Genomic DNA, 15,180 nt, shown 5'->3' with positions numbered 1-15,180 from the left:
ACAGCCTGAATGTTATTCACGTAGTGGATTTTTTTAATCCATCCAAATTTTTGGGGTGATTAAAGTGAGTAATTGCTGGTGCGAGACTCCAAATGATCATATCTGCTGTTATGGTGGATCTCTGTGCTGTTTTCAAATACCAATTTCATATTACCCTTCATACTCTCCTACAAATGGGACAATTTTAGTGTAATTAATAACCAGACAGTTAAAAAAAGAAATTGTGGTGAAGTAATTGGCCTTATTCCTCTATGCCTTGGTTCTGAATTTTTTGTACCAGAGAAGATACACACCTAGAGATGTGAGGTTCCCTCTGTTTGTCCATCACAGGTGCATAAGCCAGGGTAGTGCCAGTCTCCACTGTTTTATCAGTGTATTTTAGGTGTGACCTGGGGGGGGACTATTTACATTCCTCAGTCTCCCTGGTTTCTTTTGTTTGCTCTATGTAACACATTTTTCCTGCCATCAGAAAGCTTTTCCAGCTGTTCTGCTCCTTAATCAGGCTAGGAGGAGGGATCTCTGTGTCTCTTTTAGGAGTAAGCAGTTAGATGTGCCTACAGTTGCACGCGCATTCATACTGACTATGGCCTGTTCAAGAGGTCTGGCAGCCAAGATTTCATCCAGTTCATGTGTTGCTGGATTACTTGTTTTCAAATATTCACTGCCAAATGTAGTTGGTTTCTTTTTCCTCTTTCTTCTCCCTCAAATTAACACATACCAAAGGTAAGCAACCTGGTATCAAGTTGTATAGGGTTCAACTATCTGCTTTTCCACTCAGTTTCCCTGTGGGGATGCTGGGAAGGGTTGATCATGTCTCTCTTTCAGCCCTTATCTGTGGAATCAGTATTCTGGAAAAATACTGTGCTGCTGCCATGTTGTCCTCCAGGTTATCATCGTGGAGGTGAGGCTCTAGGGAGCTCCATTGTTAGCCCTCCTCAAAGCTGACAGGGCTGAGAACCACATGATCCAAGCTGTGGCTGAGTCTGTAGAAGAATGAGGGTTGTCCAGCTTCCCTGTTGCAAATGTTCAAAACTGCCAGAAGAGGAAGAAATTGAGGGATGTGATGTACCTGAAAATTTGCAGAGTTTTTACCTGAATCTGTGTAACAATGTACTGATGCACAAGTGCCAGTGAGTGCTGAGAACAGTTCTCTTGATCATTTGGAAGTTGAGGGAGCTTTTCAGTATGTGTCCTTGGGTTTGGGCATGCAGGAATTTGTGGACTTCTCTGCTGCACCATCATCGTTGGTAGGACTGCATGTGCAGTCCTCCATGAGCAATGTCTGGGCATGGTTCTTTAGCTGCAAAGGGCAAATTTCAGCTCCAGGTCCTTATAGAATCCCAGAATAGCTTGGGTTGGAAAGGACCTTAAATCCCACCCAGTTCCAACCTCCTGCCATGGGCAGGGCTGCCACCCACCAGCTCAGGCTGCCCAAGGCCCCATCCAACCTGGCCCTGAGCCCGAACGCCTCACCACCCTCTGAGTAAAGAGTTTCCACCTGATGGGTAGTTGCTGCACTTGTGCACTTAAGCAGAACTGTGTATGATGCGTTTTATGGCTCTTGCATTAGAACCAAATTTAGAGCTGAGCCAGTTGAGAGTGAAAAGCATGTATGTGCCATCCTTAATAACTGGCACTTTGCCTGGATGCCCCAAAATTTGAATCCTTGTGTTAACAGCTCTGTATTCTATTCTGACCTCCTCGAATGCCATGTAAGCAGATGCCTGTGAGATGTGTGTTTGGTTGCTTGAAAAGGAGATGGTATCTCATCTCCATGTAGCCTTTCTTCCTGATGTTTGATGCTATTAACTAGAAATGGTCCTTTCTATATTTTATCTTCTGTGTACCTTTGATTATACAAACCACAGAAGAGCTAGTGAAGAAGTGATTCCCTCTTTTCTCTGTTAACTCACAGTGAGAAAGGAAACTGGAGATGAAGACAAATTCATGCCTGGGGTGCACCCTGGCACAGTATGTGTAGGCCAACATGCTCTGGGATTCCTGAAGGGTGGGCTTTGGTTGTACCCCTGCAGGAAGTGCGTAGGTCTCCTAGTGGGTATAGTACATTTTACAGGCTTAGCAAAGCATGTCACTTGTTTAATAATTTAAATGTAATTATGGAGTGTCATTTGGAGCTCTCCATTCCTTTTGTTAGTGAGTTATTTGAAAGCCTGTTTTCTGAATTTGGCTGTTTCAGTCTTAGTCCTGATAACACAACACCTTGAGATAACTGGTACTCTCTGGTCTGACTTCAGGCTGGAGAAGTCAGCACTCCCATGGAAGCACCCAAACCTGAGTCTATTTCACTTCAGCTGTCCATTTGAGCAGACAAGAAAAAGTCTTTTCCTGCAGGCAGAGCTGGAGAAAAGGGGCTTTGTCTGGCAGGAACAGTCAGATGCTGTGAGAGCTGCAGCCTGCGGCTCGTTTGGGCTGCAGCCAAATGTGACTTTCTAAAAGCCATCCAAAATCCACCATGCTCCCGGATGCAAGAGCCCTCCTCTGTTTGCTTACCATGGGGATGATATCTGTAGGTGTTTTGTGTTCTCCTAAAGCACCTGACTTACAGGTGGGAGCAAAGGCAGCAAAACTCTGTGGAGCTGCAGCTTTCTTCCTGCAAACGTGAGCCCTGGTGTTTTACTTGTTTGTAAAGCGTTCTAGGAGGAGAGGAAGATAAGGTTATATCTGTCCTAAATCCACGGCTTTTTTACAGAAGTTAAAATCCCAACTAAATGCATCTTCTTGCTATGCAGAGAGAATAGCTTATTAATTCAAGTACACTCCTTTTACAAACATGTCTGTAACTGGTAGTGGGGTGTGAGGGTATAGAATTATTAAGGTTGGAAAGACCAATAAGATCATCTAGTCCAGCCATCAACCCATGCCTATGACTAGTCTAAAGCATGTCTCTATGTGCCACATCCATGCATTTCTTCAACATCTTCAGGGATGGTGACTCCACCACCTCCCTGGGCAGCCTGTGCCAGTGCAGCACCAGCATGGGCTTAGCAAGGAGCCGCAACGGAACTATATTTTATTAATAAAAGCCATCACCACCACCACCAACAAAAAAGTCACCACATTTTTGAAGCACGTACTCTTTTTTTTCCTTTTTCAAGGATAAAGTCTGTCGGGGAAAGATGCCAAACTGAAAGCCACAGACAAAGAATTCCTTTCTTTTTCAACCAAGTAGATACTGTGTTTCTGGCACTCTTCTCAGCTTCCTCCCTAATTTGACCTTTCCTTCTCTGGAGAGCTGAGGTGATTGCTGCAGTATCAGCATGGAGGGCTGTTCTGTGGATGTTCTGCTCTTGAAGTGGCCGCACACACCACTGACCACTGTGCTGTGTGCGGAAATGGTGGGAGGGATGGAGAGTGTGCCTTGAGAAGGCATAGAGGAGCAGTTTAAGTGTAGGTGGGAGCTGTGAAGAAGTTCATGTCTCACTGTTCCATGAAAGCTTTGGCTGTAGCTGCTGCTCAAATACTTTTTTGAAACCTTTAATCAAAGGGAGTTGCTTTCAATGAGACTGTTTTCTAAGGGAAAGAAATAAAATATAAAAAAGCAAGCTTGGTGTGTTCACTGTGGTATAGATGTGTGTATTCCTGTAACTTGAGCGGTATTGTTTTCTCTAATCACTGAGAAGTCCAGACCCCTAAAGCTGTATCTCTCAGTGGAGTCCAGCAGCTGTGTGACCTGGCCTGTGGCACTCCTTTAGGTCTTCTGAGTTCAAAGTTATATTGCAGACTTTAAAAGTAAGATGGAAACACAAAAGCAAAATTAGGGAACCGTTTGAAGAATAGATAGAGCATATATTTGCCGTCAGAATTTCTGTTATACATGCATGTGCATTTCTTCCATGCAGCTTGTCGCTTGTCAGCTTTGCAGATACAGCAGGAAAACAGAGCACGCGTGTTGAGGAACATGTTGGATGCCCTTCCCTGCCCCAAGGCCCTCCTTTTTTTTGTTGTTTCTTTTGGAAGTTGAATGTTTATTTCCATTGCTGCTTTTCCTGAAGTGGTTTTAGGAAAATTCCCCATACAAAAGGGAAGAAAAGTAATCTAACTTTACTTCTTGCATTTGCCTGAAGTTATTTACATAGCAGTTGATACAAATTTCTTCTGTATTGAAGCAATATTATGCAGAAATTTTGGTGTGAATTAACTAGAGATAGCCAAGTGGCCCATGGTCACTTTGTCATTCAGCTGTGTCTTGAAACCAGTATGCAAATACTGAAGCAGTCATGTTTTAGCTTAATGCTAATCAGGGAAGTGTAATTTATACATTTAGCAGATGGGAAGCAGCTCTAGTTGTGAGAGCTAGTGAGTCCTTGTGAACTGAAACTAAAACAAGGTTTTCTGAGGTGGTTATGACCCCCTTGTGGAGTAATTTCAGAGTTAGTTTAGTTGTTTTATTGTTCACAGCAAGTTAATAAGAAACTACAAATCCATTTTGCCATTTGCAAAAGCCTTGTTTTAGATAGCTTGCTGTTTGAGCATAGTTAACTGTGTTCCTCTGTTTACTGCCTTATGTTTAGTAAATATTTTCCTTACTGCCTGTCAGAATTGACTAAAGGCTTAGGAATTTTGAAAGAAGTCCCAGTTAGTACCGGTGAACATTTGGAAGAGGGGCTATGTCTCTGTGGGTGTTTGGTGGGAGTTCTGTCAGAGCCACCTGAGCTTGGCGTTTCTAGCATCAGGCTTTGAGGCTGTGAATGCTACTGTGAGGTAATGGGCAGGGGAGGAGTGTAAGCACACTGCTTCTCTTGTGGAATCATACAGTATGGACTAGTTTGATATTTAATTTAGCCTACAGGAAGCCAGATCTTGAATTTCAGTGTTTGTTTCTGCAAGAGAGAGCAAGATGAAGGGCCAAGATCAATGCTGCCTGTGAAAACAGAGCAAATCAAGCAGATTTAGACTTCTGTAGGACCAGGCCACAGTTGACAAAGACTCCTATATGAGATGGTAGATAATGCCTGATTGTTTGGAGAAACTCGTTACAATTCATTGCGCAAATATTTTTGTACCAAAATAGATTTCTCTGTGTGTAAAACAAGGAGGAATGGTTTCTTGCAGTACAGTATCTTCTGTAGTCTTCTGACACTTGAACTGAAAACAAGAAGAGCTGCAGAGTCTTTGGATATCATTGGGAACTGCACTGGTGTCTCTAGGAAGTAGATCAGTAGATTTGGTTTGTGCTTGTTTGGACTTAAGAAACAAGCACAAAGTTATCCTAGAGCATGCAGCCATATCATGCATTGCTAGTGTAATAGGTAAAGTGGTAATTAGCCGTGGCTGCCAAGAGCTCCAGCTGTAGAGGGCCTAGAAGCTGAATGTGGCTAGAATTCTGTGTCTGAAATAGATGTATAAATTCCCCAGGAATTCTACTGTATGGCAAATGCATTGCCTGAGCACATGCAGACTCATTCTGCTCAAGTGTGGTATATGTTCTGTGCAACTAGAATTGTCATATGTGGTGGCAGACAATCTCAGCCTGGGTTGTTTTCTTTGTGCTTCAGTGGCCAGCCATATATTCTATTCCATACACAGCACATCCTAACAGTAAATCCTGCAGGGTGTGTAGGGAGTACCTCTAGGGAAAGAAAGGAGACTACTTCAGGACATGGCTGCTGTGCTTCTATTTTTGTTTTCATTGTGTATTTATAAGTAACTCTTCTGTTTTGACTGGAGCAGGGCTGGTGGTTCCTGCTACTGACTGGCACGGGTGCCTGCTGCAGATACTGGGATTGTTCTGATCAGTGCTGTCCTGTTGTTGGCAAGACATACAAGGAGACAGACTTTTTCCCTTTTTATCTTCACAGCACTTCACAGAGTTCCTGGATGAGTTCTCAACGGATGTCCTAGGTCAGCTCTTGAATGATCCCTTCTTGTCTGAGAAGAATGAAGTGATGGAGGTGGAACTGTCTCCGGCATCCCCAGCACCCCTCATTCAGGCAGAACACAGCTATTCCTTGTGTGGGGATTCTCGGCCCCAGTCACCCCTGACCCACATCTCGACTGATGACAACTTCAATGAAGGTAGTACTGCTGTGTGCGAAGTCAATGTTGACTGCTTGTCCTTGTTTCCTTTCCACAGTGATGGAGTAGCGGTGTGTTCCTGGTGGGGTAGTGGTGCACTGAAGATACACTGAACCTTCTGTGCTAATTGAAATCCCTCCAGTGAAGTTACAGATGGGATTTATTTGATTTCAGTCTGCAGGTATTGTGTATCAAGAAACTGGTCCATAGAGAGGGAAACTGTACTCAGCAGAAATCACTGACTTTGCACTGTATTGCATTAAAACTAAGTGCTTGTCCAAAAGAAGTGGGAGAAGGTTCAGAAATACACTTGTTTCCCTGTATCTGAATCTTTGGTTGTTGAAGATAAATGAAGTCCAATAAACCAAATGAATCAAATGAAGACCATCGTGAAGTTTGGGTGCTGTAGAATATGATGTGTAAGGAAAGGGTGGGACAGTTTCAGTCTTCTGGAGTAGAGGTAGAGGGGAGGTCTTATTGCAGTCTGCAGCTCTCTGCATGGATGCAGAGGAGGCAGATCAGGACTCGTCTCAGAGATGCAGTGATAGCACAAGAAGTAATGATACAAGTGGCAAGAAGGGAAGTTCTACTTAGATATTGAGTAAACCTTCTTCACTATGAGCATGTCAAACCCTTGAACAAGCACCAGAGACCATGAAGTCATCATCTATGGAGGTATTCAAAGTTGAGGCAGGAAAGGTCCTGAGCAAACATACCTGAGCTGCCTGTGCTTTGAGCAAGGGGCATATTTCTACAGGTCTCTTCCAACCTACATCTCTTCAGGTTTATTAAAAAAAGAGAAAAAAAAAAAAAGAACCTCTTTATAGTTGCTTTCAGTAGTGGAACTTTCTAGTATCCAAAATGAAAATCAGCTCCTTTTATTTGTTTTTTTCAAATGTGTGTATAGGAATGAAACTTCATGTGTGTTGGTCTTTAAACCTGTCTTGGAAAGTCCTGTTTTCTCTCTTTTGTACTTCTAAGAAAAATGGGAAATAGTGGTGCACAGAATAAGAGGAACGCCACCAGTATTTTTTAGCAGCTTTGTTTAATTCAGCAGTTGTAAACATCTGGAGAGGGAAAAGGGAAATGCAGGAATGGTGAGAGGAAAGAATCCAACCTTCTTGTTCTGATGTGTGAATGCCTACTAGCAAGAAGGGAAGTTCAAAAGCTAGTGCTGATGGAGGAGCAAAGCCATGAAAAACTGGCAACTAACTCTTAGGAGTAATCACTGTGGCAGTCTTTAATAATGCTTGTGTTTTCAAGGTTAGCTTTGTAGTGAAATGCAGTAGAGTACTAAACCACTGTGCAGTAAAAGGGAGAGATTAGTATGTATGTCTAAGCATTAACAAGCTAAGCTGTTTATGAAGATCCAAGATAACAGTTTTCAAATGCTGACAATTTTGTAGTCCAAAGCACTCTCTTAGAACAAGGTGTGGCCTGTTAGAGATTTCACAGATTTGGTGTGTTTCACTGAAGACAATACATAAAACCTGAGAGAAGGCTTTTTGAAGTAAGATGAGGTTTTTAGAGATCATTTGAAACATCATCTACATAAAGCCTTGCCTTTCTATATTTCCAGACTGTTTTATGTGAGTGTCTTTAAATTAATGCGCAAAGGAGATACCTTTACTGTGGCAGGAGAGCAAGCAGAAGAAAGTTCATAAAGCAAACTTTCCTAGAAGTTAATAGAGAGGAGCTGCAAACTAGGCTAAAAGTGAGGGGAGTTTCCTTTGGGAAAAAATCCTTAAGAAATTTGTACTGCTGAGACTACTGGGTAATTAGTAGAGCTCTGGTCAAATGACTTGAAAAAGCCAAGAAACATTAACAAGTGAGTTTAAAAATAGAAAATGAATGGAAAGCATTTCATCTTCTGCTCATTCTGCAGTGTTTCGTAAGAGAGGAGGAGGAGGTGGAGGAGTTGTTCCTGGTGTTTGGGATTTTATTTAATCTTTACCCTGGAATCACTCTTAACAACCTCTCTTGACTCTGTGGGAGGGGGAAGGATAGATTTTGCAGGTGGCAGCACTGCAGGAATTGGTGCTGAAGATTGAGATCATCTGAACTGTTAGATGGTAGAGGTACACAGTGCTCTGGGCAATGCTGGTGAACTCCAGTTCCCTTGGCAAAAGGGTTCATGTAAAGGATAGATAAAAAATTCACCTTTTCAAAGTAACTATCCCACTGGGCAAATTGATGAGCTCTTGCTGTTGTCAACAACGTGATGTTTCTTCTTATAACTCTCTTTTTAGACCTTTTGTGACTGTCCTAGCAGTGAGCATTGGTGGCTTGTTCCCCAGAGTGTGCAACAGTGGTAACCCGTCTTGATAGCGGGAGCTTATGGACAGATGAAGAGGAGGAAAGAGAATGACAGGAGGAAGGAGAAGGTTTTCTAGGGCTAGACTCCTTAGCCTGTCTGACTGGGTAATATGTACTTGAAAAAGACACCAGTTATGGTCCTTACTGGAGTTGTCATTCGAGTAGGCGTTCTGTTAACATGACCTGGAGCTGCTAGCTCCTTTCCGCCAAGGTAACTTCTTAAGTGCAATGTGCTTGGGTATATTTAGATGCCAGCTGGCTTACAGTGTGTCTCTTCTAACTTAGTGAATTTTAATTATGTGAGGCCAATCTGCTGCTCAGCCCTTGGGTGCCACCTGAGAGCTGCAAGTGGTTGCAGAGCCCTATACTGGTCCAGCCTTCAGGTGGGATGTGGCTTCACTGGAAGGAAGATATCCCCACAGAGGGTAATGGGTGGATGGATGGGTTGGTCTTGTTCTGCATGGATCTGGTGTCCAAAAGGGTGTCCTTGCCTGTCTGACTTAAAAATAGTCTTTAAATATGAAGTTTGTTTCCATGGCAATGGGTGCATTGCAGATAGTGGTGGGTGTGCGTCCACAGCCCAGCCAAGGCTGGGGGCTCCTTTGGGAGCAGCACATTGGGGTGGCTGGAGCAGTGTCCTGCTGGGAAATCTTGCCTAAAGAGTTTAAAAACAGCAACAGCAACAGAGCTAGAAGTGTAAAGCTTGGCTAGGGTCTGGGTTCAGTTCTTCTGAGGAGTCCTCATGACTGCAAAGTGGAAGTGGATCTGAATGTTCATAAGATCAGGATCCCAATGCCAGTTTTTCCTCAGTTATTTATTCCAATTTCACTGTTTTTAGATTATTTCTACAGCTTTATATGGAAGACCTTCTCTGAACACCTGCAGGTTTTTGCTAACATGCACTCTCTGAAGGCACCAGTCCCTAAATCTTCAGTTTATGAATGCACTGACAAGTGTAACCACTTTAAAGCAGTTGTTTGCAAGATGTCTGTTATGTATTTTTTTCCCTTCATAAGAATCTATTATTATATTCAATTTTTCATAAACTTTTAAGACTAAAGATACGTGAGAGAAGTTTATAGGTCTGGGCTTCTTTCTTGTAGCTTGCTGACTGTACACTTGTGTTAGTTGGAGCTGGAGAATAAGGATCCTGGCCTGAGAAGGGATGGATATGGATACTGCCACAGGAAAGGAGGCTGCATCCCAGGTATTGAGGAGCTGCACTGGTTCTGCCACCCCTCTCAGAGAAGGTTTCTGCTTTCTGTTTGTGAACTGTAGGCTCTAAGAGGCAACTGCAGTTGTAGCTGTGACGAAACATGGTGGGTTGTAAAGCAGAAAATACTTCTTGGGAGGATATCAGGAAGCTGGGAGGAGAGGCTGAAGACAAGGATGACTTCATGGTCCCATCAGGGACTTCAGGGCACAGGTTTACTTCTGACAGTCATAAATGGTTAGGGAAGAAAATCTTTGCTTTCTATTACAGTTGGTGCATGTTTCTCCACTCTGTCTCTGCACCCTTTGGAAAGGCAGGCTGTAGTCAACTAGCAAGGATAGCCAGGAATTTCATCAGAGACTCTGGTTAGCCTCCTGTGTGACCTCAGGTGCAAGTGTAGAGTCCATCCCCTTCCTCTCATCCCTTGCCTTATGTGTCGTGGGCACAAACTTCTTGGGACAGGAGCTGCCCCTTAGTTTGGTTGTGTGAGGTCTGTAGGTAAAACCTAGTGGGCAGGAACTGCAGCAGCTGCATGGGGCTTTTCATCCTCTAGGATCAACTGCAGCAAGTGGACAGTGTCTCAAGGTTGGCATGTGTTTGGGTTTTGTGTTTGTTTTTCATTTTGGTGAGCCTCACAGAAGTGAGAGGGCGGACAGCTCCTCATCAACTACTCATTTGAATGGATTCTCTCCTAGAATTGTGGTCAGGTGGCTGGGTGCCTTCCTTCCCAAGTCCCTCAAAGACTCTGTTTCTGAGGCTTGTTTTTGTCCTCACCTGCCCCTCCTGCTCAAATTTTCCTTCCCAGAAATGCTTTGAAGTTGCTCTTGGATTTGGAACAGCTTGCCTTGGCTAAAGGTCTGACAGTGATTGTTGCAGAAATTCAACTTCTTTGTTTTATGTTTGCTTGCACCAAAACTCAGGCTGACCTGTATTGTTATTGGGCTTTTTATTATTGTTATTGTTGTTGTTGTTGTTACTATTATTATTATTATTATTATTATTATTGAGGTTATATTTTCCTTCAGTACACTTTTAAAGCCTAAGTTTCCTTTTCAGCTTCAGCTCCATCTTCCTATATGGCTTAGGAAAGGGGAAGGAACCCACAAAATTGCTCCCACTTCTCCAGTGCAGATAACTCCATAATGACAAATTCAGTCCTTATCCTCGACTGTGCTTTGTACAGAAAAATGCTTCTTCATACATAGAGTGTGCATGTAGTAATCCAAGTCATATGCTATCTTTTTGCGTAGAGGCATCTGTGGGCTGAAGGCTCAAGTATGTCTTCATACGTGTTATATGCAAATGCATATATATGTGTAATATGTATGTGTGCATATATATGTAACTCATGTAATACATATATATATAATACATATATATATAGATTATATTTATACATACTGTCCTATTTCTGTCAATTTTCTCCCAGTACCTAATCAGTTTCCATTGTTTGCATCTCATTGAACTTCATCTGCTCTGCTTTGTCAAGTTCAGTTTTCTTCAAAGAAATTATCTCATGTTCTGAAAAGGTGCTGTGAAAGCCATACTGTTAATTTTTGTGAGAACATGCAAATTTTTCTGTTTTGTTGTTGTTGTTGGTGGTTTGTTTTGGTTTTTTTTATAATGTATATATTTGTTTATTTTCAGGGAGGAAGCCATTTGGCAATGGTAATTTGAATTTGAGCATTTTTTATGTGGAAGGGTAGCAGTCAGTCTTTATCAGCATCTGCAGTTTTGAAGTATGAAAAGGTTTCTGACCTTTAATGTGTCTGAGGTCCAAAATCTGTATAGCTCACTCTGAGTCGGGCCTAAAACTTCTGCATCAGTGCATCTGAAAAATGTCAGTTCTGATTTAGAGGTGGGCATTTTGGTGATCACTTATACTTACAGTTTTAACATATAACTGTGTTGCAGTCAGACGTTCTTTAGCTTCCAGTTCCATATATCAGGTCTCTTTATGGCCTTTTCCCTGCTGGAGCAGAGAACCATCTGTTCTCAGGAACCTCCTTCCCTGGGTGTTTGTGGGCTGTGATTAAGTTCTCTCTTGAGTTCTGCTCGGATACAGTTTAAATGAGCAGCACTTTTGAGCTGTCCTATTTGGCTATTTTCTGGACACTGAACTATTCTTGCATTTCCTTTCTAAACAAAGGAATGTTTGCAGTTCCTTTTCAAAACTCTCCATAAAGTAACCACAGGAGCCAGTTTCACAGATTATGAATATTAGGGGAATACTCCTCCCACTTGCAGTCCTGTTGTTTCTGGAACCAATGATCTCATTCTCTTGTAGCTATACAGTTGCACTGGGAGTTTTTGTTCACTTAGTGGTTTACTGGGACCACTAAGTCCTTTTCATGTGCCTCAAAGCCTGATTGCTGCCTTCATGTGGATGGATATGCCTTCAGAGCATCCATGTGGAGAGAAAAATTCGTGAGGCTGAGAGAGTACTGTTTTAATGGAACATAGTACTTTAATGAATAACTTTCAGAAGAGACGCCAGAATCTTTTATAGGACAAAAATAAAATATTTCATAGAATCACAGAATCATTAAGGTTGGAAAAGACCACTAAGATCATCTAGCCCAACTACCAGCCCATCCCCACCATGCCCACTAACTGTTTCCCTTAGTGCCATATCCATGCAGTTCTTGAATGCCACCACCTCCCTGGGCAGCCTGTTTCAGGGCAGCACCACTCTTTCTGAGAAGAAACATTTCCTAGTATCCAACCCAAACCTCCCCTTGTGCAACTTAAGACCATTCCCTCTCATCCTATCACTGTTACCTGGGAGAAGAGGCCGAAAAGTGGTGCTACAAAGTGGTGGAAGTAGAGCCTGAAACTGTGAGACATCTCCTGGTTGGGCTTACATGAGTAGCTTGATTCTGCTTTAAAAACTGTCAAGTTTCCCACTAAAAGAGTATTGATCTTGCTTCTGTTAGATATGAGAGGAACAGTGTCTTGGTTGCTTTGGTAAGGGCTCCAAGTAACCTGAAGTGCTGGGTGAGTGCTGAGAGGGGAGAAGCAGGTTTGTCTGGTTCTCCTTTGTTGAAGGGATGGTTGCTTCTGCCATATGTTGGCATGACTGTGTATCACTGCTCCTCATCTTTCCTCCTTTATTTTTTATTTTTTGTCTTCCTGGTGCTTTATAAAGGACACCAGTGTTTGCTGGTCAAACAGTGTTGTGTTTGTGGAGGCTGCTTCTAGGGGTCTGGTGTCGTTAGTAGGGGTGGGGATGGCTGTGGGCTCTCTCCTCTCTGAGAGAAAATGGGGCTCATGTTTTTGTTCTGTGAAGGGGTCTTATGTCTGCTGAGGGGCTATGTGAACCAGGACATGGGAAGGGACAAGGAAGCAGTCAGCCTGCCTGGAGGTGAGTTCAGACAAGGGCCGGATATTGGCCAAAATGCACACACAAGACTGTGCTGCAAGCACGGCTCCAGCCCTGGTTCAGAGTTACTTAGGCCCTGCTCATCATATGTTCATACATTCTAGCTATTTTATCTATTGCTTGGACAGTGAACTTCAAGAACGCATGGACAGCCTCTTCATACTGCTTATACATGTAAGGATAACCTCAAGTACTTGTCTTATCTGCAGGCTTGTTTCAAATGACATCCGTCATATACATCTGTTTTCTGTGTGATTACAATCCGGCATGGTAGTTATGATGGTATGCTTCTTTTGTCTGTGCGTGTTGAAGATTAGGTTCAGTGATATATACTTCATGTGGCTCTGTTTGTCTAGTGATGCCATCTTCCTTTTGACCACAGAAAAAAAAGAGGTCAAAATCACTTTTTTTTTTTTTGCTAAACACTTGCATTCTTGCCACTTGGGTGAGTGCAGGTGGGAATGTGTAGTGCATCTCTAATTTCATTTACTGAAAAATACAGAGCAAGTCACTGATTCAGCTTGGCTATGCTTTCAAAAAGAAGCTCTGTTAAACTCTTCAATGAATAGTGCTGAATTGAAAGTAGGGAGCAAGGGAGATCTTTTTGTTATTTCATTAGCTCTGTTCCTCTGTACATCAATCAGAGAGTGAAATTTAGTCAATATCAGAGATGATTTACTTTTTCTCAGGAAAGGAGTTGGTATATTGTGTGAAATCGAAAGATTCATCTTTGGAAAGCAAAGTATAATGTTGGATAGAAGTAAATAAATTAAAAATAAAAATAAAGGGAAAGCAAAGCCAGCTAGAAACTCTTCATCTGGGAAATAAACTGTACAGATGAAGTAAGCACTTCTGACCTTATTTTTCATTTTTACTACTGTGCTTTCCAATAGCATTCTGCTGAAAAAAGAAGTAAAATGTTGCAGCTCAACAGAGAAATATGAGTATCCCAGAAGGTGGCACATGATGTTGTTAAGACACTTAGTCTAAACATACGTATATATATAAACAAACAATATATAATACTTTTTTAATGTGTGCATTAGTAGTAACTATTAATCTTGCCATATTTTGATGAGATCTTAATGGCCTTTTAGACAAATCTGAGGGCAAAAGTAGTTCTGTCCTCTTAAGTTATCACAGCCTCCAAGTTGCTGTTTTAAGAGAAGGAAGAAACCTGGCTTTTTCCTTCAGCAACTGGCAGCTACCTGAGAGCTCTGTGGGAGCGTTTTGACTGATTTTCATAGAAACAGGACCAGATAAATATAGCAAAGCATGTGAGTTACTTCATTTTGTTTTCCTTCCCCCTCCAGTTCCAGAATGCTTCATAGAAAACACTGGCAGCTGAAAGTACAAAATTAGGAATCAGTCTGTAGAGGTGGTGTTTTGGTTGCTGCACAAACACAGCCTTTTTTGGTTTTATGTTTTTCATCTATGCCTAAGTAACATGTACTGATTATTGCTTCAGCTGTGATGTTTAGATGAGCTCTGATCTCCATTTTTATTGCAGACTACCATCATAATATATGTGGTGGGCAGCACATAGAGAAATTAAAAACTGGAGTGTATTGTGCATCAAAAGCCAAGCACTTCTGTGTGGCTCAGTCTTCATAATGGATTTTAAAGGCCTTAAGCTTTCAATGAGCAAAATATTGAACAGCCTTTTCCCTTTTGGGTGTAGTGATCTGGAGAAAGGAAAGGTAAAAGGGCAAGTCTCTTTATAGTATGTGAGGTAGATCTGACTGACACTGCCTATCTTAACAGGAGGTGTTTGAACCAGGGACAGTATTAGGGGTTTTGAACTAAAGCAGAAGGACAGAAGGGGTTTGCTTTCTACTTGGCCAGTTTGTGTAAATATGCACCATGTGCAGTGCTTATACTTAGAGCACAGAGGGAAATACATCTCATTTTGAGCTTCCTCTCTGGCTGTATTACGTGCACATTTTCTTATACGTTACCTGTCTTATACCTGGGACCAAGCAGGACACATGATGAGTGCAGCTGGGAAAGGAAGGGTCATACTTAAACTTTTTTGTGTTGCTGATTGAACTTGCTTTGGCATGTTGTGAGGCTCCTACTTTGTTTTGATTTTGGATTTTGTTTGTTTTAAAAGAATGTGGAAAACGCTAAATGAGTCTACAGGAAAAGTGAGTCAGGCTAGTGACAAAAGCAACACATATAAGCTTTCTAAAGAAATGTAATTTGTTATTGGACATGGGAGATGGTAGTTTCA

The 15,180-nt window shown here is 42.1% G+C and overlaps 1 protein-coding gene across 3 annotated transcripts in view; it reads left to right on the top strand.

Annotated features, from left to right (window-relative positions):
* The window catches only part of CREB3L2 (cAMP responsive element binding protein 3 like 2), a 75,402-nt gene that overhangs the window by 31,942 nt on the left and 28,280 nt on the right, over positions 1-15,180 (top strand). For all 3 annotated transcript variants that reach the window (XM_065742700.1, XM_065742699.1, XM_065742698.1), the window contains exon 2: positions 5,820-6,036. In XM_065742700.1, coding sequence (XP_065598772.1) covers positions 5,820-6,036 — 217 coding nt within the window. The remainder of the gene's footprint in view (positions 1-5,819; positions 6,037-15,180) is intronic.

This window comes from Cyrtonyx montezumae, unplaced genomic scaffold (genome assembly GCF_038088225.1).
Source record: "Cyrtonyx montezumae isolate F1298 unplaced genomic scaffold, pur_monq_1.0 scaffold_3, whole genome shotgun sequence".
Taxonomy (NCBI): Eukaryota; Metazoa; Chordata; class Aves; order Galliformes; family Odontophoridae; genus Cyrtonyx; species Cyrtonyx montezumae.
This window is presented reverse-complemented; position numbering and strand designations above follow the sequence as displayed.